This window comes from Xenopus laevis, chromosome 9_10S (genome assembly GCF_017654675.1).
Source record: "Xenopus laevis strain J_2021 chromosome 9_10S, Xenopus_laevis_v10.1, whole genome shotgun sequence".
Taxonomy (NCBI): Eukaryota; Metazoa; Chordata; class Amphibia; order Anura; family Pipidae; genus Xenopus; species Xenopus laevis.
Window position 1 is genome coordinate 6,247,934 of NC_054388.1, and position 22,469 is coordinate 6,270,402.

General features: G+C 42.5%; 1 protein-coding gene across 2 annotated transcripts in view; it reads left to right on the forward strand.

Annotated features, from left to right (window-relative positions):
- LOC108702565 (potassium voltage-gated channel subfamily H member 6) overlaps nt 1-22,469 on the forward strand; it is a 67,943-nt gene that overhangs the window by 26,761 nt on the left and 18,713 nt on the right. For both annotated transcript variants that reach the window (XM_041578596.1, XM_018238118.2), the window contains exons 3-4: nt 16,497-16,655; nt 18,578-18,780. In XM_041578596.1, the coding sequence (XP_041434530.1) occupies nt 16,497-16,655; nt 18,578-18,780 (362 nt within the window). The remainder of the gene's footprint in view (nt 1-16,496; nt 16,656-18,577; nt 18,781-22,469) is intronic.

Below are 22,469 nucleotides of genomic sequence, written 5' to 3' on the forward strand. Positions count from 1 at the left end.
GAATGGAAATATCTCTATTTATAGTATGGAGAGACGGAGACATGCATCTTGATGGATTTCCCAGTTAGGTAAAATTAGCATAAAATAATTGCCTTTAACACAGAGATCCGTGGGTTGGTACTCCATCTTTCAGCCTCAATATGTCTTTAGGAAATGCACAGAGAGCGGCTCCTTCCTTTGTCTGCCTTTGTGCCGAGGCTTATGAAGAACTATTAAGCGGCAGTTCTGACTCCCCGCACCCCACCTCCTGCCGTAACTTCACAACTGTAGGTGATAAAGAAGCACCTTCCCTGCTGCTGTCTAGAAATTCAGAGAAGCAGCTAAACTGAAATATCTACGCTTTTTAATTCATTTATTCACTTCCATAAGACTGACTATCTAAGCACAGTGAGCAGACTGATCATATTACTGTCTACACCATACAAAGATGGCACTCTGAGCGTTTCGTTTTCCGAAGTCGTCCTAAGTTGCCTCACGAGGAAACTTTGGACGACTTCGGAAAACGAATGGATCTGAGTGCCAACCCGCCGGTTAGATTCTAGCTGGCGGGAAGGCATTGCAGGGAGAAAGATCACAGAAGGGTTTAACCTTTACGTGTGAAATCTCAGCCATGTTCTTCCATTCACTTGTGTTTGGGTATAAACCGTGGGTAGGGGGCAACTGATTCAGGAATGAAGAAATAGGGAGAAGTGAGCCTGAGCAGTTAACTAGATAGCTTGGCTGGACTTGTGGGTCTTCCTGCAGAAAAACCTAGAAGTTGAAGCTGAATACTGATATCCTGATATTCAGGCAGCATGAAGAACCAATTATTCTCTTTCCCCCTGCCTCTCTCATATAGAAGAAAAGCCTTGTTATGGTTAGAGAGGTCAGCACCTCTCCCACAATTAATTGTAAGCCAAAAACCAACACACAATGGCTGAAAAGTAAAGACGGGCGAACCCTTGCCCGTTTATTGCGTCAATGATGTAAAGTTTTGGGGACAGACCCCTTCATCAGACATGTTCAGGATCCATTTGTATCCAGACTATTTGCACTTGACAACTCCCTAATTTGCATGAACTATTCTATTTTTGGATAGTGGTGTCCCTGGAAAATTATTTTAATGGCTCAACTAATTGAGCCCTGGCAAAAGGTGCCCTGTTCCTCTTTGCCCTCGTTCCAAGTCATCCGGAGATGAATTTTAATTGCTCCAAAACTTCAGCAATAATAACTAATCCGGTACAGAATTATCAGAAATCCTTCCATTTTTTCCATTTTTGGCCCATTTTATTGTTGTTCCCAGCTTCAAAGCCTAGTGAAATCCATTAGTTCTTTTAGAAGGACATAGGCAGTGGCATTATTAGATGTTCCTGGGCCCCATAGCAAAATTTTAGGGACCCCAACATATCCAGAGGTTGCCCTGTTTTACCAAAATATGTTGAAATTGCTCATTTATTAGGGCCTCATGGGGTCCATATACCCCCTGGGCCCCTCTGTAGCTGCACCGCCTGCTTCCTCTGTAGTTACGCCCCTGGACATAGGAAATGTTTTGGGGAAAAATGGGAGAACATTTCAGATTCTCCAATTTGAAGTCATCAAATGGCACAAAAGCACAACATCACTATTTCTTTGTAATCCCTATTCCATGTTGGGCGTTGCATAGAGGCAGAAAACCCAATGGCTGCTGGTGGACTCAGTGTTAAGGGTTCAATGGGAACCTGACCTCAATTTCAGTATCAAATTGCAAAATGAATAATATTAAATTATTATTAATTATATGTTATAAATGGCATACATGTTGCTAATCATTTAGAACCCTGGTGGGCCAATCTATAACTCCTGGACCCTCAAGCAGTTGCAGGGCCCACTCCCTCTATAATTAAACAACCAATTAGTAGTTTCACACACGCAAACATTTGTTGTCTACAGAGCATTTCAATTGGAAAACCAAAAAATCCACACCAAACAACAAAGGGTACATTCTATTGCCACATCTTCCCCATATTTTGCACCATTGGTGACTTTATCAAAGCAGGGTCTTTTTCCTTTATAGACCATCCCTAGTTAAGTGAGCCACAAATATATTTTGTTTTGGGGCCCCAGAAACTACTTTTGTACACCACTTTCAGATCTAATTGGCCCATGGATATTCTATACTTCAGCAATCTGTTAAAAGCGGTATCTATGCCTCCACGGCCATGTTCTATTGCAGTCAAATGTCTATTGACCTGATCCAACCCTCCAAGACCTTTTTTTATGTCCCCAACCTGCTGTAGAACATCTTGCTTGCTTTGGAGACCAAAACCCTGTTCAGGTTGTTCAACAAGGGAGTTGGGGCATCGACAGATTCTGGGTTACATAGTTAGATTGGGTTGAAAACCCCAAAGTCCATCAGGTTCAACCCCTCAGAACCCCTGAGTTCTAGCTACAACAACCTGGTTGGTCAAGCTTATTAATGATAATCAACACAGGAGGGTAGCTCTGAAGGAATGGCTTATTCTAGGGTCCCCAGATGTTGGTGGGTTACAACTACTGGCATGTTATAACCTGTTATTATATATACTGAAGAACGTTGGCAGTTATAGTCCAAAGCATCTGGAGACCCAAGGTTAAGAAATCAGGGCACTAGATTATCTGGCATCCAAATAAAGCCACTCCCATCGCATCACAAACCAACACTCTTGAACATTCGTCGGGAATATCTACTTCCCTCTAACAGCTCCCATGTTGTTCTCTTACAAAAAACATAATTACTTTATATCTCACTTACTGAGAGGCCTCGGCAAGGGACTCCGCTTTGTTTGCATTTATTATCTCGCATTCTGCCAGGCCATTTGTAAAGCTCCTGGTAACTTAATAATAAACACAATAATAATCCTACGAGTCCGGTCTCAGTGTGATGCAGAGTTGCAAATGGAAGAATCTCGCTGAATAAATGAATACGAGATAGGCTGCCATGTAGCATCCTCAGTCAAACACGGAACCTGGACGGAATACAGATATCCAACACAAGATTAACAGCGTTTCATTATGTTTCCAAAAAAGAGTATTCCCTGAACTATTTGGATTTAATACCTTCTCTAATTCTTAATATAACTCCTTTTCTGGTGATCTTCAGAATAGGGATAGTGATAGTGGACCCAGGTATCAGTGGCCCTTGTGCGGCTAAACATTTGGCCTATTTCATGGCCATTCCCTATTACTATGAGAACGAAGAGGCTATAGATGAAATAATAGATTATAGTATGTAAAGAACAATAATAGTATAAATGATATTACAGGTGTGGGATCTGTTATCCAGTATGCTCCAGACCTGGCATTTTTCAGATAACGGATCTTTCTGTAATTTGGATCTTCATACCTTAAAGGGATACTGTCATGGGAAACAAACATTTTTTCAAAATGAATCAGTTAATAGTGCTGCTCCAGCAGAATTTTGCACTGAAATACATTTCTCAAAAGAGCAAACAGATTTTTTTGTATTCAATTTTGAAATCTGACATGGGGCTAGACATATTGTCAATTTCCCAGCTGCCCCAAGTCATGTGACTTGTGCTCTGATAAACTTCAATCACTCTTTACTGCTGTACTGCAAGTTAGAGTGATATCACCCCCCTCCCCTTTTCCCACAGCAGCCAAACAAAAGAACAATGGGAAGGTAACCAGATAGCAGCTCCCTAACACAAGATAACAGCTGCCTGGTAGATCTAAGAACAACACTCAATAGTAAAATCCAGGTCCCACTGAGACACATTCATTTACATTGAGAAGGAAAAACAGCAGCCTGCCAGAAAGCATTTCTCTCCTAACATGCAGGCACTAGTCAGATGACCAGGGGCAGCTGGGAAATTGACAAAATGTCTAGCCCCATGTCAGATTTCAAAATTGAATATAAAAAAATCTGTTTGCTCTTTTGAGAAATGGATTTCAGTGCAGAATTCTGCTGGAGCAGCACTATTAACTGATGTGTTTTGAAAAAAACATGTTTTCTGATGACAGTATCCCTTTAAGTCTACTAGAAAATCATATAAACATGAAATAAACCCAATAGGCTGGTTTTGTTTCCAAGAAGGATTAATGATATAGTAGTTGGGATCAAGTACAAGCGACTGTTTTATTATTACATAGAAAAAGGAAATAGTTTTCCTTACTAGTAGTGATCCCATTACTTCACGGGGCGAAGGTTTCCATGTTTCACCCTGTGAATGTTTAGAAAGATCACTGGTCTCAGTATTGATGCTTCATGCAGGACAACAGATTTCCTCGTCTGACCCGGTTGCTGTTTCAAGGGCATCTGTTATGTTACATACACAAGATAATTCCCTCTTACATAATGATTACTATGACATGGTCACGCAGCAACAGATGGGAATTCTAGGCGACCCGGGGAGAACGCTGCTATCAGATATTGAATTTGGTTGGTGAGTCGTTCCCGGCAATGCTTTTTCTACAGTTGGGAAAATCGGGGCATCTCTCCGAAAGCTGAAAAAAATGAGCAGAATACGGAGGATGGAATTAACGGATGCAAATTAAAATGCCGAGCAGCTTGGGCCATGGGAGAAAAATGACTGTGCCCTTGGGTAGATTGAATTATAGTCTCGCTCAATTAATCAACAAAAACTGATTTAAAAATAGTCGGATTGGCTATTAAATATACATCTAATCAAGCAGGGGCAGGAAACTTCCCGTTTCATCCGAAACTACAGGCGGAGCAAACTTGCTGCTTATGTTAGAGTGCTGCTCGTCTATTGTCTGATACCCGTACCTGACCCATACCCTCTGCCCGTGACCCACAACCCAGACCCGCAATACTTTTCTTTAGGGTGGTGGCACACAAGGCTACTGGGTGAGATTAGTCGCCCAGCGTCAAATTGCTTCTTCTTCGGGCGACTAATCTCAACTAAATGCCTCACGAGGAAACTTTGGGCAACTTCGGAAAGCCGAATCCATCTGGGTGCCATCCCGTCAGCGATTTACATTCTAGCCATTTAGGCATTTAGGGGAGATTAGTCGCCCGAAGACGAGGCGATTTGACGCTGGGCGACTAATCTCCCCCAGTAGCCTCTTGTGCCACCACCCTTAGAGTAAGGGCACACCTGGAGATTCGGTGAGATTAAGTTGCCCGGCGACTAATCGCCTCTTCTTTGGGGCGACTAATCTCCCTGAACTGCTTCCCCCTGTCTTCCGCCTGCTAGAATGAGAAATCCCCTGCAGCATGGCACTCGTGGCGCTTCTTTTTCCGAAGTCGCCCGAAGTTTCCTCGTGAGCAAACTTCAAGCGTCTTCGGAAAACGAAGCGCCGCCAGTGCCATGCCACAGGCTTTTTTCATTCTAGCAGGCGGAAGACAGGGGGAAGCAGTTCGGGGAGATTAGTCGCCCCAAAGAAGAGGCGATTAGTCGCCGGGCAACTAAATCTCCCCGAATCTCCAGGTGTGACATTACCCTTATAGTCTAGACGTGCAGAATAAACTTTAGAGAATGATAAACTTAAGATAACATTTAGGGGCCCATTCATTAAGTTCGAGTGAAGGAATAGAAGAAAAAATACTTCGAATTTCGAAGTGTTTTTTTGGCTACTTCGACCATCGAATGGGCTACTTCAACCACGACTTCGAAGCGAGGGATTCGAACTAAAAATCGTTTGACTATTCGACCATTCGATAGTCGAAGTAATGTTTCTTTAAGAAAAAACTTCGACCCCCTAGTTCGCCACCTAAAAGCTACCGAACTAAATGTTAGCCTATGGCAGGGATCCCCAACCTTTTGAACCCGTGAGCAACATTCAGCAGAAAAAGGAGTTGGGGAGCAACATAAGCATGACAAATTTTCTTGGGGTGCCAAATAAGTTCTGTGATTGGCCATTTGGTAGCCCCTATGTGGATTGTCAACCTACATTGTGGCTCTGTTTGGCAGTACAACTGGTTTTTAGACAACCAAAACTTGCCTCCAAGCCTGGAATTCAAATATAAGCACCTGCTTTGAGGCCACTGGGAGCAACACCCAAGGGGTTGGAGAGCAACATGTTGCTCATGAGCTACTGGTTGGGGATCACTGGCCTATGGGGAAGGTCCCCATAGGCTTGGCTATATTTTTTTGGTCGAAGGATAATCCTTCGATCGATGTATTAAAATCCTTCGAATCGTTCGTTTTGAAGGACTTAATCGTTCCTTCGATCGTTCAATCGAACTATTTGCGCAAAATCCTTCGACTTCGATATTCGAAGTCGAAAGATTTTATTTCCCAGTCGAATATCGAGGGTTAATTAACCCTCGATATTCGACCCTTAATACATCTGCCCCTTAGAAAGCCACCTGTTGTTTGTGCAGGAAAACAAAAGGAAAACCACTGCCCTAAACCCTGACAAATGCTAATTTTAAGGTGCATTTCCCCTTTAAATCAGAAGCAGGATGTCATTGATATGCACAGCACTAATTAGGAGGTAAGCACATTGAAAATGAGATGTATTTGCCTCTATTTAGATTTTCCTAAAGTAACTCCACATGTTTCAGAGGCTAACAAGCATTTTCTATGTGCGTAGCAATTAAAGGGCAAGCAAACCTTGCCTATAACTCTCCCATCTCTCTTATAGACTTCAGCATTGGCAGCCCAACAGTGCAGAATTAGAAGAATTAACTCTTGCTTTGTCATACGGCGGCAAGTGTGAGACTGCACAAAAGTCATTACTTAGGGATCGGTTTTAACTAAGGCCGGTAAAGCTCTTAGCAATAAGCAGATTGCTAGCGAGAGTGACATTTAAGGGAAGTGTTATACAAAGATTAGGCTCGTTTTAATTAATGCCTCACCATTTAATTCGTACTTATTGAACATGCTTGTAATTCAGAGCTTTGCAGTATCACCCACTGGGTGGTTTTCTTTTAAGACCGATTGTTTCCTCCCGTGCTTGTAATTTGTGAGAACTGATACTGTCATTGCACATTGCTTTTATTATAATTTATATGTTAAACAGGCTTTGCTAGTGTAGGGAATGCTTTATTGGGTTTATTTAAGTTGTACATGATTTTCTAGTACACTTAAGGTAGGAAGATCCAGATTACGGAACGATTCGTTATCTGTAAAACCCCCAGGTCCAGAGCATTCTGGATAACAGATCCCAAACTTGGGTAGCAACCAATACATCTTTATAATTAGTTTCTGCCTTAAACCTTGTCGTAGTCTGATCAAAACGAATTGCTGATATGCTGCTATGTGAGCAATTCATCATCTGTATGTCAGAATGTCAATACATTACAGGAGCCTGTCTCTTTTTAGAAGTCCCAATATTTTGTACTGTAAGACCCAAGAGTGTTTCGGAAAAAATACCGTACTCAAGAGCACTGCGAACTACATTGTGACCAGACAATGTGACAGAGGTCCAGCAAAGTCCTCCATTGGGCAGCGTTTAGGGCACATCATGGCACTGGTAGGAAATGGTTGGCTTGACTAGAGGGATCCACTGAAGCCTGGTTCCACTGTGAGATCTCATGGTTCCCTGGTAAGACAGTCACACCCAGAAGATGAGTTACATAGATTGAACAAGAGGTTCAGTTTTGACTGTCCTCCATTGGCTTATGGTAACAGTGCAAGGCCATGGAGCAGGAGATTGAAGACAAATGGCTTGGTAGACTAGAGGGCCCACTCTACTGGGTCTGGGAGATACACCCTGGTGGACCAGTCCTTCCCAGAAGACTGGGCAAATGAGTAATGAATGAGAGGTCTAGTTCTTAAACTCCTCCACTGTCTTAAGCTAAAAAAGCAGAGGCATTGTGCAGGAAATTTAGTAGAACTGAATTGGTAAATTAGAGGGGCCATTGAAGCCAGGTTCCACTGTGAGACCTTTTGGCAGCCCTATCCAGAAGATGCAGTTATACAGATTTAACAAGAGGTCCAATTTTGACTGTCCTCCATTGGCCTACATTAAGGGTGCAAAGCCATGGAGCAGGAGAATACAACTGGTTTGGTAGACTAAAGGGCCCACTGAAGCCAGACTCTACTGGGAGATTTTGTGACACCCTGGTGAGCCAGTCCTACCCAGAAGAGTGGGCAAATAACATGAACTAGAGGGCTAGTTCTTAAACTCCTCCACTGGCTTAAGGTAAAGAAGCAGAGACATTTTAGGAGAACTGAATTGGTAAACTAGAGGGTCAATTGAAGCCTGGCTCCACTGGTAGACTTTAGGACAACCTTGTAAGCCAATCCAACCCAGAAGAGGTGGTAAAGAACATTTGGTACAAAACACAAGTGCCCTGTAAAGAGTGGAGCATGGCTGAGTAATTTGTAGGGTTCATGTCCATGCCAAGGGATAGCACAAAGCAGCAAAATGTTGGAATGGACAGTGAGACAAATAACAGGACAGTGGGTGTATGTGCCTAAGAGATAGGAGACAGAGCAATACAGAGGGCTTGTGCTTTGGATGCTTCATCTCCAGAACTAATCCGATTGGCTTTATAATACAAGGTGAAAGTTCCAATATCTTCCTTCTGGCGCAAGACCCGAGTCTGCTCAGACGATATAAAGCCATGGCTTTGCTCTTGGGAATTCATTATAAGATTTAAGCCTCAGGATGCCACCAAATACTCAGAAATAATAAAGATTTGGGGACATCCACCCATTGCTTTCCAGCCATTCCAGATCAGGAAAGGGGTCCAGACCCCAATGTCATTTCCGTTTGGCCCGTGTTCCTTCGCAGATTGCAGGCTTAATTCATTACCTTTTTATTTATTCCTCATTCTAATAAAGAGAGAGTTAAACCCACAGCAAGACGAGGAGCACCCCACCCGCTGGTTTAACTCTGCGCAGATATGACGGGAGTGAGAGCCGTGCTTGGCTAAATCCTGATGTACCTTCTTTTTAATCTCAAGCCCATCTGTTTTGGTTTAATATGAAAAATTAATCAGATGATGTGGAAGAGAGACAGAGAGAGAATCTGTTAGTAGATTGTTCCATAAACGCCATAATATGTATCTTGGCTCATTCGCGCCTTCTCATAGGTCATTACAGAATGGTGGGAGGAGTCAGAACCACACGGTCGGGTTCAGGTCCTCAATGATACTGAGGGTCAGGTGACCCCTAAAACCTTCTATTTACTCATGACAAGGAATTGTCAGGCACTGTTTACAGGTATGGGAACTTTCTGGATCGTGGATCCCATACCTGTATAAGAAAGTGGCCAAGTTCTTTTGGGATCATGAGATGGAGTTTTTATATACAGGTATGGGACCTGTTATCCAGAATGCTCAGGACCTGGGCTTTCCGGATAAAGGATCTTTCCATAATTTGGATCTTCATATCTTAAGTCTACTCGGAAAATCATTTAAACATCAAATAAACCCACTGGTTTTGCTTCCAATAAGGATTAATGATATCTTTGTTTGGATCAAGTACAAGCTGCTGTTTTATTATTACAGAGAAAAAGGAAATCGTTGGATTATTTGATTAAAATGTAGTCTAGTGGAGACGGCCTTCTGTAATTCAGAGCTTTCTGGATAACGGGTTTCCATACCTGTACACCACATTGCTTATCACTTAATACAGAAGCACAGCACAGGTCTAGGGTAGAAATTAAATTTTTATTCCCCTACCACCAGCAATTCTTTGGGGTAAATACTAGAGATGAAGGTCAAACCATATTTTATTATTATTATATATATATATATATATATATACCGTAGGGATCCTGAGATTTGGGTATATTTGGCAGTTCCTCCTATGTAACTGGACAACTAAGGGTCCCTTAGTTACTCAGGCAGTTATGTACCTTTTTCCTGGGTCCATATTACTTAAAGGCGTTGCCCATTAGGGGGTAACAGTTAAAAGTATAAAGGCCTTAAGTGTTCAAGTCTTTCCTGGGACGTTACATCACTGTGAGGTACTACAGGTCCAGGTCTGGAGTTGTTTAAAACTAGAAAGAGTTATCTTGAATTAGTAAGTTTATGTCATAGTTGCTCTAGGAGCAAAAGAGAGGCTCAGGGTATGTAGTGAGCAGTTCTCGCTCCATCAAGGAGAAGAAGTGAGGTTAGAACCCCGTGGTGAGTCCACCACTAGCTCAGGGATTCAGTGAGTGAGGTGAGGACCAGTAAAGGTGCCAAAATCCAAGCTCCCAGGCTGATTATTCCTGGGCAGGAAGCTTTACTCCAGGGGAGGATTTGCCCCAGGAGTGCGTTAACCTAATCGTGATATTTCACTTGAAAGAAGAGATCCTGCTGTTATTATCCTGTTGGCATCTAAGGGCAGAGACACACGTGGACAAATCGCCTCAAACTGCCTTCCCACCAGCTAGAATGTAAATCAATGGCGGGATGCCACTCAGAGCGCTTCGTTTTCTGAAGTCGCCCGAAGTTGCCTCACGAGTAAACTTCAGATGACTTTGGAAAATGAAGCGCTACAAATGCCATCCCGCATTACAATTTAGATTCTAGCCGGCGGGAAGGCATCGCTCGAAGAAGAGGCGATTTGTCGCTGGGCGACTAATCTCCCCGAATCTCCATGTGTGTCTCTGCCCTTAGTGCCTGAAAGTTATTCCTCCGCAATTGCTCTATTTAAATAAACATGTTCATTTGCTGCAAGAATCACCTTTCTGTCTGGATCCGTTGCTTCTCGGAACTCTTGCACAGTTGCACAGGTACAGTTGGGTCTGTAGTCACAATACAAGCAGTTTGGGCTGGTCATGTACTGCAAAGAATACACAGCGAAAGCGCACTCAAATATGGGCTACAGTCATGTGACAGCAAAGAAAATCTTACCCCTATCCAAAAAGCCAAAAAGTGCCCCATTTCAGTCTGTTCCAATTTCCAATCTAATGCCGAGCTTTCTTATTGTATTGCCTCCCCGTGTGACTGTGCTCCCGGCCTGCTTCTCTGCAGAGATTCCAAGCACATTTGCCTGGAAATTCCTCCTTAATGAATAAACGTAATTGACAGTCGGAAATGCAACGGAGAATCCACTCAGCCTTCTGGGATTAGCGTCTGGTTTAGGATAACTAAGCTGTGCCATGTTGTATTTAAAATAAGGCTTGCAGAATCCCGGGATACAGTTACGTTGGGGGTTGGGGGAACAGCTGGAAAATCCTTATGGGTTTGTGTGTTACGAGGGTTCCTTTATACATAGTAGTGCCCATTTCTATATAGATTGCTTCAATTTTTGCTTATATATAACTGGCCTGTGGCAGTTTTCCTATTGTGCATAAAGTATAGTGTGTGGCCAGGGCTGCTATCTGTACTCATGGAGCCCTATAGGTATAGGACCTATTATCCAGAATGTTCGGGACCTGGGGATTTCTGGATAATGGATCTTTCCATAATTTGTATATTCCTACCTTAAGTCTACTAGAAAATCATGTAAACATGAAATAAACCCAATAGGCTGGTTTTGCCTCCAATAAGGATTAATTATATCTTAAATCAAGTACAAGCGACTGTTTTATTATTACACAGAAAAAGGTAATCATTTCTAAATAATTGGATTATTTGGATAAAATGGAGTCTATGGGAGACGGCCTTCCCTTCATTCAGAGCTTTCTGGATAACGGGTTTCTGGATCACCTGTATAAAAAAGTGGCCATGTTCTTTTGGGTTCATGAAATGGAGTTTTTATATACAGTTATGGGACCTGTTATCCAGAATGCTCAGGACCTGGGCTTTCCGGATAAAGGATCTTTCCATAATTTGGATCTTCATATCTTAAGTCTACTCGGAAAATCATTTAAACATGAAATAATCCACTGGTTTTGCTTCCAATAAGGATGAATTATATCTTAGTTGGGATCAAGTACAAGCGACTGTTTTATAATTACACAGACAAAATCATTTTTAAATAATTGGATTATTTGGATAAAATGGATGGGAAATGGCCTCTCCGTAATTCTGTATAACGGGTTTCCGGATAACAGATCCCATACCTGTATAATATTTATGATGGTGCTGCTGGGGTGAATTGTAGTCTGGAATCTTTCTTTCAACGCGGGTCCCTGTAAGCACGTATCACTGCAGTCCATGTGTAAGTGACAGCCCGCGCATTTATCCGTGTATCCCTTGGGTATGATTTGCATCCAAATGTTTCAGTGAGCGGTCTCCTGTTTTCCCATCTGCACTCAAGTGTGTATCAGTGATGGATTTTTGTTTGTCTGAGTGTGCGCCCCAATGCGCCATCATTTATCATGTGCTGTTGTGTGCAAAGATCTGTGATAGACGTGTCAGGGTGCCAATGGTGCAAATCCTGATTCAACTTTAATTAGCATGAAAGTTGGAAAGAGAAACTTAAAGTTGGAAAGAGAAACTTCATGGTTTTTTTTTTTTTGCAGTTAAAGAAAATCTGCTCGACTGCTGATTGTAATAAAAACACAAGCGACGACAAAGACACAAAGAAAGTGCCTTTAGGTGCTGAAAAATAGATTGTCGAGAACAAAACTGTAGATACGATTGTGGCTTATGATCCAGGCCTTCGCAGCTGTGCACAGAAGCGCGCCATTTTGGATCTTGTTAGGTCACCTTTTGAGGGTCAGCGGCACTGCACATGCTCAGTGTGGTCTGGGCTGCTGTTGAGAAACTGGGTTTAGGGCTTCTAAAATATTAGAAGACAAAAATGAGAACTTGGACCATGGCAAGGGAGGGTGGAAACACAGCAGGGTTGGACAGGGGTGTGCAAGGTCCAACTGGGGAAGGGAGGGCAGGCCAGGGAGTGACGAAAGAGGACAAGCTGAGGAGCAAGTCTAGGTTGGGTGCTGGGTCCCACCGCTTTTTTTCCTGGTGTCCACACTGTCCCAGTCCGATCCTGTATCACAGTCTCATTGCACTGAGCAAAACAGCCACATTTTACCCTAACTTTCTCTGTTGTAAAGAATGCCATTCCTGACCTAGACTGTATAACACTATAGACAACTAAAGCTGGCTATACATAGAGAGATCCCCTCGTTTGGCAAAATGAGCGGATCTCTCCCCGACATGCCAACCTTGAGGTGGGCGATATCGGGCTGATCCCTAGTCCCCAACGATCGGATCACAACAAGCAGAATACAAGTGGATTGAGGCCTGCATCAATGTACCCTTGCGGGTTTTAAAAACCTACCCAATCGACTGATCTTTTTAGCAAGTGAGAGAATACGGGGTTATGGGGGATAGCTCATAGTACAAGTTGATCCAGGGACTGGTCCCATTGCATCTTGGAGTCAGGAAGGATTTTTTCCCATCTGAGGCAAATTGGAGAGGCTTCAAATGGGTTTTTTTGCCTTCCCAAACCCAGAACAGACTCCAAGGTTCTGGTCTCGGCCCACTTTTCTGCCTATAACAGCCGCCTTTGGCTTCAGGCGGAGCCCTCTGCTACTCAGATGCCACCAGGTCTTCTTGTGGGTCAGTTCAGGCAGTGGATTGGCAAGGTCAGGGACAGGCAAGGATCAAAAACCGAATATCAGACTCGAAACACACCCAGGAACTTTGGGCAATCAACATTAGGCAAGGAGCCCTTTAAATATTTAAAATTTGTGGCACACGCAATGATGAGAAAGTGCCGGCTGTGGGCACCCCTGTCACAACACTGGACCACCAGGAAATTTCCTCACTTCCCCTGAAGTTAAAAGGCTGAACTTGATGGATGTGTCTGTTTTTAACTTATGACATCAGGCTGACTTTCAGCCAGAAATCGATCGGAGAAGCCCGTCAGAGGGCCCCCATACACTGCCCAATAAGCTGCTGGCAGTTTATATCTGCTTGTGTATGGGGACCTTAAGAGATGTCTAAAACCATGTCTTCCGACTGGCTCATATTAGAAAAATAATATTCAACAAGAACAACAGAATTTCTTTAGCCGTGTCATTTCTTTAGACGTGTCCTAAAAATACCTTGGAAGTCCAGGAGAACAGTTGTGCCTTGAATTCACCAAATCTGCAACGAGTTAAAGCACCTTCCAAGTGTTCCATCCCTGCAGCCTTCGCTTATTGGATTATTTATGATACTTAGTCATGTGTCCCCAGGGGATATTGTAATTGGCTGGCAGACTTTGTAGTAATTGTCAATTTTATCCTTCGTTTGCAAAGTTAGATATTCCATCTTTTTAATTTAGTTTGTTCTGTCGTGGTTTGTAGGCTGCATCCAGTCGTGATGCATGGAGATATTTCTTAGCCATTTCTAAAGAGACCTTTCTATTGGCCTAGATGGTAAATAATGCAGTGCTGTTACATTGAATTGTCTGGGGAATAGAGGTAAATGTAACTGTTTTTCAAAATATTTGATTAAAAGAGATCCAAAAGAGGCGTGTTTGCATGTCTTCCCCCATATTACATCTCAAAAGGAGGGGGAGCAGTACAATTAGTGAAAGAGGTGGCTAAGCCTGCACCCTTAAAACCTGGTTTGCTAGGAGCACGTGTTCCTAAAAATTGCACTTGCGGTTGTAAATGACCATTAATTGATATGCAAGATCATAAAAGCTAAAGTTAGGTCACCTTCTCCTTTAACAAAACAGTTTTGCTTGCTTATTACTGAAACATGACTTTGAGTGGGCACAGTTGTGGGCACGGTTATGGGAAATTATTAGCAATTTTTTGGAGTAAACAAGCAAATTGGCATGAACCTTGTAATTTCTCTGCCAGCTGCTCTCTACTAATTATATGGCTTTTTATAGAAATGTGTTTGTATATGTCTGTACTTGTGTCCATCTGGTGAGTACTGACCCCATACACCCCACTACCTTGTCCTCTCTACAGTTACACCCAACACCAGCAGTAGCCCCTCTTCAGTCCATTACCTGCTGCTCTTCCTCCTCCTCCTGTACTTCATATTTGCTTGTAAGGGCTCATGCAATGTATGGATGGCCAAATGGCACAATATCTGCTAATTTATCTCATGAGCCGGTCAACTATATGCAGGGTCGGACTGGGAGGCCCTCTGCCCACCAGGGCTTCCTTCTCCGGCCCTCTGCCCCTGGCCTGTCCCTTTCCCCCTCCGCAATTGGGAATGCGTGAGCATACAGGTTTTTTTCCCGCTACTTGGCAAACATATTTGAAAGGAAGCGGTTCTGGGCTGGCAGGGCCCACCGAGTTTTTTCCCGGTGTCCCGTCGGCCCAATCCGACCCTGACTATATGGATTCAGCCAACATGGTTGTTGAAAGCGTTTGCACCTCTGCATTATCTAGTGCATTTCCCTTTTATCATGATGGAAAGCCCTGACTCCAAGGGAGGCAGGCCGATTTTGTACATGTATAGGATCCGTTATCCGGAAACCTGTTATTCAGAAAACTCTGAATTACGTAAAGGTTGTCTCCTATAGACCTCATTTTGTCCAAATAATCCAAATTTTTAAAAGTGACTTCCTTTTCTGTGTAATAATAAAACAGTACCTTGTGCTTGATCCCAACTAAGATATAATTAATCCTTATTGGAGGCAAAACCTGCCTATTGGGTTTATTTCTTGTTTACATGATTTTCTGGTAGACTTAGGGCATAGAGATTCAAATTACGGAAAGATCCGTTATCTGGAAAACCCCAGGTCCCAAGCATTCTGGATAACAGGTCCTATACCTGTACCTTGTACTTGATCCCAACTAAGATATAATTCATCTTTATTGGAAGCAAAACCAGCCTATTGGCTTTATTTAACATTTATTTGATTTTCTAGTAGACTTAGGGCAGTAGACTTCCAGTGCTTCTATGGGCACCACGCGAGTACCTGCATTATCATCCAATCATTGGACGCAATCTGCTACCCTTGAATTACTGCCATGTTTATTCAGGTAGTAATTTTAGGGTAATTGTTGTGCAATTATGTGTCATTTTGGATATTTTGGTGACATATTTTTGGAAATGTCGTTCTCAAAGCGCCCAAATATGAGAAGGTCTCATCTAACTAAACCTAATTAGACTTGATGAGAATAGCACATGTAGTTGATGACCACTAGATGGTGCCATGCAATGGAAATCAATATGGAAATCAATATAGAATGTTTTTGCCAAAGCCCCTAGTGTCCCAGTCCGACACTGTGGATACAGCTCTCGTACTTGAAAAAAGAGGGGAATTTAACAGATCTGGAGAGAAGTATACTCAGAGTTACTGGGTATGCGGCTTGGACGGAGGCCCGTGAGGGTGGCAAAGGGGAGGATCCATAGCGGTGGCAGAGGAGAGGGTGGAGGCCTGGGGGGGGTGATGGTGGCTCATCCCCCCATCATCCAATTCTGGAGTCATTAGGTGTCCATCACACTCAATAGGTGTGTGTATAGAGTTATAAATAGAATAAGTTGATGATCTACACTCAGATATCTCAGATGAGAATTTTATATGTACAGAATATACACAGAAATATGGCAGTTGCTGACTTAGAGCATTAGGTTTGGTTCTGAGACCTGTGAGTAAGATGTGCAATAAGATCTGGGCACCGTGTGTCCAACTGGAGATCAAAACGCAGCTCAGTCACCTAATAAACAAGTTGTATGTTTTACCTTTTGGCGGGAGTGTTTGATGAGTCGTGTCCTTGTTTTGGACCATCTCAGTGGTGATGGTGTCCCAAACTAGTCATGCTTCTGATCATATTCCCTGTAGGCTCCGGTCTGCGATGCTTGGTAGATGTCGTTCCAGTGAAGAACGAGGAGGGAGATGTCATCATGTTTATCCTGAACTTCGAGGACTTGGCGTTGCTCCTGGCGAGGAAGGCCAACAGAACTCTTCATCAGCGACTGACAAGAGCTTCCCTCCGCTCAGGTAAACTCTTTAGTGTTTTGGAATGTAATCGGAGAATAGTTTGTGTTCCCAGTGTCTAAAGACCAACTATATTGTATCTATGTAAATGTAGCAAAGTACAGGTATGGGATCCGTTATCCAGAAAGCTCTGACTTATGGAAAGGCCGTCTCCCATAGACTCCATTTTATCCAAACAATTCTAATTTTTAAAAATGATTTCCTTTTTCTGTGTAATAATATAGTGAATAAAGTACCCCCTTTTGTAAAATATAAGGATATTATAAGTTACCGAGGAGTTTCATGACCATATAAAAACACGAGGCCGAAGGCCGAGTGTTTTTATACAGGTCAGGAAACTCCGAGGTAACTTCTAATATCCTCATATTTTGCAACTGGGGGTACTTTATTTATCATAATACACAAGTTTCGGTGAGTCATGTGACAGAAATGACATCAGAACTCACCGTTTATAACTGATGACATCAGAACTCACCGTTTATAAGGATATAATTTACAAGATATTCATGGCTTTTGTGTATTATAAAACAGTCGCTTGTACTTGAGCCCAACTAAGATATAATTAATCCTTATTGGAGGCCAAACCAGCCTATTGGTTTATTTAATGTTTACATGATTTTCTAGTAGAATTAAGGTATGAAGATCCAAATTACAGAAAGATCATTATCCGGAAACCCTCAGGTCCTGAGCATTCTGGATAACAGGTCCCATACCTGTACAAAGCATACATTGAGGTTTAGACATAAATAAAAATCAAGGGTCTTGATACAGGTTGGTGGGCTAAGGGAAAACAAAGTAAGTATCACATATAAAGGATCGATGAGGATCCCATTCTGCCGGAGCCGTGTGCCCTACTTGCCCTTGGTTCTCTTGGTATCATGGCATTTGCTTGTCTATCCGTCACTTCTCCAGCTCTTATTTCCTTAGAATCCATAGACAATTGTTCTACTCTCCTATTTGCTTTGTCTTTATTGCTCAACTTTATGTTCTTGGGCACTAGGTAACTTGGGGTGTTTAAAGGGGAAGTAAAGTGTAAAATAGAATAAGGCTAGAAATGCTGTATTTTGTATATTAAACATAAACACGAACTTACTGCAGCACAAGCCTAATCAAACAAATGATTTATGCTTTCAAAGTTGGCCACAGGGGGTCACCATCTTGTAACTTTGTTATACATCTCTGCAAGACCAAGACTGTGCACATGCTCAGTGTGGTCTGGGCTGCTTAGGGATCGTCATAAATGATCAAAACAGCACAAGTCAAATAATATCTGCCAGAAGCCGATACAGCAAGACTGATTAATAATCAGAATATACAGACTGCACTGGGTCCTGTGTTGTCATGTAATCTAATGTGGATTTTATAGTTTTTGTATTGTTTAATACAAACTTTCTCCAACTCTGCAGAACCAGTGGCTGCAGCAAAATAATCCTCCAAATAGAATCCCAGTTTATCTGTTTAAATCTGGAGTTGGAAACAGTAAAGGATATGTAAAGGCAAAAATAAAATCCAATACAAATCTCTACACAGTCGCCGACTGCTCTACAGGGAAACAAACAAAGCTGCTTGAGTTCTGCATGGCTGGGAAGTAAGGCGGGGCTCCCCCTGCTGTTCATAAGTATGATTGTTTCTCTGCTCAGCAGTTAGGGACCATCTGACAATTCCTATCCACAGCAGTAAATGAAGGGAGAATTTCACTGCATACAGTCAGGTTTCTTATAAAAAACAGTACATATTTTTTAATTAAAGTATATTGGAGATAGGTTTCTTTTTCATTAAAGAAAGTAAAAACAGGATTTTATTTTTTTGCCTTTACATGCCCTTTAACAAATTGTCCCCTTCCCAGTGGTTCGGGGTAAAATTCTTCTATAACCTTATTTATTATATAAAAAAAAAGATTAAATAAATATGTCTGGTTTCTACAGAGAGGTCCAAAACGAAGACCAACTCCACCTCAGAGTCAGACTTACTGAAGTACAGGACCATTAGTCAGATCCCACAGTTCACTCTGAACTTTGTAGAATTCAACTTAGAGAAACACCGTTCCGCCTCCACCACAGAGATTGAGATTGTGGCCCCCAGCAATGCCTTTGAGAGGACCCAGAATGTCACTGAGAAAGTCACCCAGGTAAGAAACGGATTGCGTATTCCTTCTTTGCACAAAATAAAACGCAGAAACCTTTAGTGTATTTGAGGCTGGAAATCATTTTGTTCGTGAGGTCAACGAGTGAAAGTGACATCATGTAAACAAGAAATGATGCAGAATTTCCTTCACCAGTAAAATGGATGAGGTATTTGCCTAAAAGGCTGCCCAAGGATGTGATCGGGTACAAAAATACAGAATTTAGGGGTTTAATCATGCCTGCCTCATGTTGTGTGATGGAACAGTTCAGTAGCGTAACTGGATTTTTCTGAGCCCAAAATATCCAAGTGCTTGTTTATTAGGACCTTGTGCCCCTCCTGCAGCTGCAGGGTCTGCTTCCTTTGTAGTTATACCCCTGGGGCAGTTATTTAGTCATCTACAGACTGAATTCTGATTTTCTATTTCACATCACTCCACAATTCTATAACCGTAAATACATATTGATGCCCACACTCACCCATGTCCTTCTGTGCACCCCACTACATTCTGCTCTTGTAACCAGTGGCGTTACTAGATGTTACTGGGCCCCACAGCAAATTAATTTTAGGACCCCCAACATATTCAGGTTGTCCAATCTTACCAATATATGTAGACGTTGCTCATTAATTAGGCCTCATTTGGCCCCCTATACCTCCTGGGCCCCCTGCAGCCTAGGGTTGTCACCTGCCCGGTTTTGACCCGGACAGTCCGGTTTTTTGAAGGGCTGCCTGGGTCAAAACTGCCTGCCAGGATTTCCTATAATTAACGTGGCAACCTGGCAATTGGTGGTCAAAGCACAATAACAGCAGTAAATTCACTGGTCCGCACACACACAATATATCTGCAGTCGGGAACGTGGCCCCTCTTTTTATTAATATTTCACCACAAAAATCAATGTTTCGGGGGGGTTCAACCTCCCTTCATCAGGATGCCGGGGTCAACGGAGGACCAGCACCACCATTGCAGGAAAAGTGAAGTGGCGGGTGAGCAGTAGACATAACACATTATGCCGCACAATAACCCCACCCCTGACATCACGGGCCCTGCCCCCACCACATCACCGCGCTTCCCCTGCCGTGTCATGGACAAGTCCCCTCCCTGGATACCATGGGGCGAAAAGGTGGCAACCCTACTGCAGCCACAGGGTCTGCTTCCTCTGTAGTTATACCCCTGCTCTGAACTTCGACCTATCCTCAGCTTTTTCTACCATATTGTATTCTCCTCTCCCACCTATTCATTTTAGGGCAGAGACACATGCTGCGACTCGGTGAGATTAGACGCCCGACGACAAATCTCCTCTTCTTCGGTGGGGTGAACTGCCTCCTCTGCCTTCCCGCCAGCTAGAATGAAAATCGCCAACGGGATGGCACTCAGAGTGCTTCGTTTTCCAGAATCGCCCGAAGTTGCTTCACAAGGAAACTTCGGATGAATTCGGAAAGCCGAAACAGTCCGAGTGCCATTCTGCCGGTGATTTATGTGCCCCATCCTCTTCTTTCAACAATGTTTTATTGGGTTTTCATAAACACAACAGATTATGGTCTACAACATATGAAGTATGTCAAGATAAGCATAGAAGAAGAATATACATTGCTGCATGACATACCAAGGAATTGAACAAAAGAGTACATATACTTAAAGTCAAAGAATCCAAAGGAAAATAGATAACAAAGCATATAAAATAAAAAGGAAAGAAATAAAAATAAATAAATAAATAAACCTAAACCTCACTCAGTGGTCCATCCTCTTCTTCATCCCATCTCTTTAATTTTCTCACTCTATATGTCATTTCTCTGGTGTTTTCCCAATTATACACCCTCTCCTCTTCCCCCTATCCCCCTGGCTTTCATACGATCCTACCTACTCTGTTTCCACTTAACTCTGCTGGTTTTATAGATATTTCTTTCATCTCTGGACACTATATATTCCCCTTCTGGTGTTTAATGACAGCAAGCAACCACTTCAGAGATAGATATATATATTTCAGAGGTAAAAGAGTTCATATGAAACAAGCCCTTTAATGATCTGATGTAAATCTACATTTATTAATCACTTTATATCATGACAGATAAAAGATTATTGTTCAGGGCACGACGGTGTAAGGAGCCCTCTTGTGGTTTTATATTTAAATGCATTTATTATTTGTTGGAATTCGCTAGATCATTCCATGACCCATGCAAAGGAATGAATACCTATCTATCTATACATCTCTATATCTATCTATCTATCTATCTATCTATCTATCTATCTATCTATCTATCTATCTATCTATCAATCATCTATCTATCATCTATCTATCTATGTTCCCTTCTTAGCATGACTACTACTGAGTCCTAGGCCACCTCTAGCTCCTCACATACATTTTTCTAGGACTTCCAGGCAGAACCTGACCACAGCCCTTGCCAGGCCCACATCTACCATCTCTGGGGCAGTGACTGGCCAGTGGGGACAAAAAGCTTTAAGAGACTAATTTTTGTTTTGTTTTTAAAGCAAAAATTAGGCTTTAATAGTTGACCCACTCCAACATCAAAGCTTAAGCACCGAGGGGGTGGAGGGCAGTATCTGGGCTGCTGTTGCCTGAGTCAGAAACACCCCTGGCCTTTGTCAATCCCTTCTATACGCTGAGGCTTAACTTACTTAAGTTAAACTTGAATTGGTAGTGCTGCAAAGACTTAATCCACTTCCATCTCCTCTACCTGCTCCGCCTGATCTACCTCCATGTCCTCAACCTCCTCCACTCTATCTATCTCCATCTCCTCTATCTCCTCAACTTTATTCACCTCCATCTCCAGAGAATGAGGTGGCAAAGGCAGGGAGTGGGTCTGGTCCGGACTTTTTGCGGTGTCCAACGGACCAGTCTGGAGCCATGATTCTTTTAAGACTAAGTTGTCCAGGACCCTTTATGTCCTCTTTAATGTACAGCTTTTCTAAAAACCTTCCTAATTAGGGGATGTGGGTCAAAATTAACTTCTGAGATGACAAGAACATGACTTCCCCAAGCCACACCACCCAGTTAACATGGTATTTAGTGTGTTTTCAGGCTCTTAGATGAAGTTGCCCAGGACCATTTATGTATAACCCCTATCTTCCTTATTTTATGGGATGTGGATCTAGAATGTGTGTGTCTGTACCAGGATCAGTAGATTAGATGCATATTTAGCATATTTAGGACAAGCTATTTTTGGTGTGTGGTGGAGCAATGTAATGTAATCAAAACAGCACAAAGAACAGGGAGATGTTTATGGACAAGGGAGGTATGATCTTCACTGCTGGATCCTTTTCCTCTTATAGTTACTTCTGAAAATCCAGTATGAAAGTCAGGAAGGCTGAAAACTTGGGGGAGACCAAATGTTGCACCTCAGGGGTAATGGAAAGAGTCCTTAAACCACATGGCTTAGATTTGTCACCAATACACAATGTCACACACACACAAACACAAATCCATGCAGACAAAAAGGTTGAATTAGCCATAGCATTTGAGCAGTAATGCCAAGGCTTCAACCCGTGCTACTGACCATTCACCCGCCTTTCATATCTTGGGGTTTATTCATTTGGGAGTTGAAAGGCAATGGCTTTCTCGAATGTTTGTTGGGGGACCAATTGAATCAACCCACCCCTTTCACTCACACATTTACACACCATTCACAACATACCCGGTTCACTGCGGCTTAATTACAATATTGCAATTTACATTAATT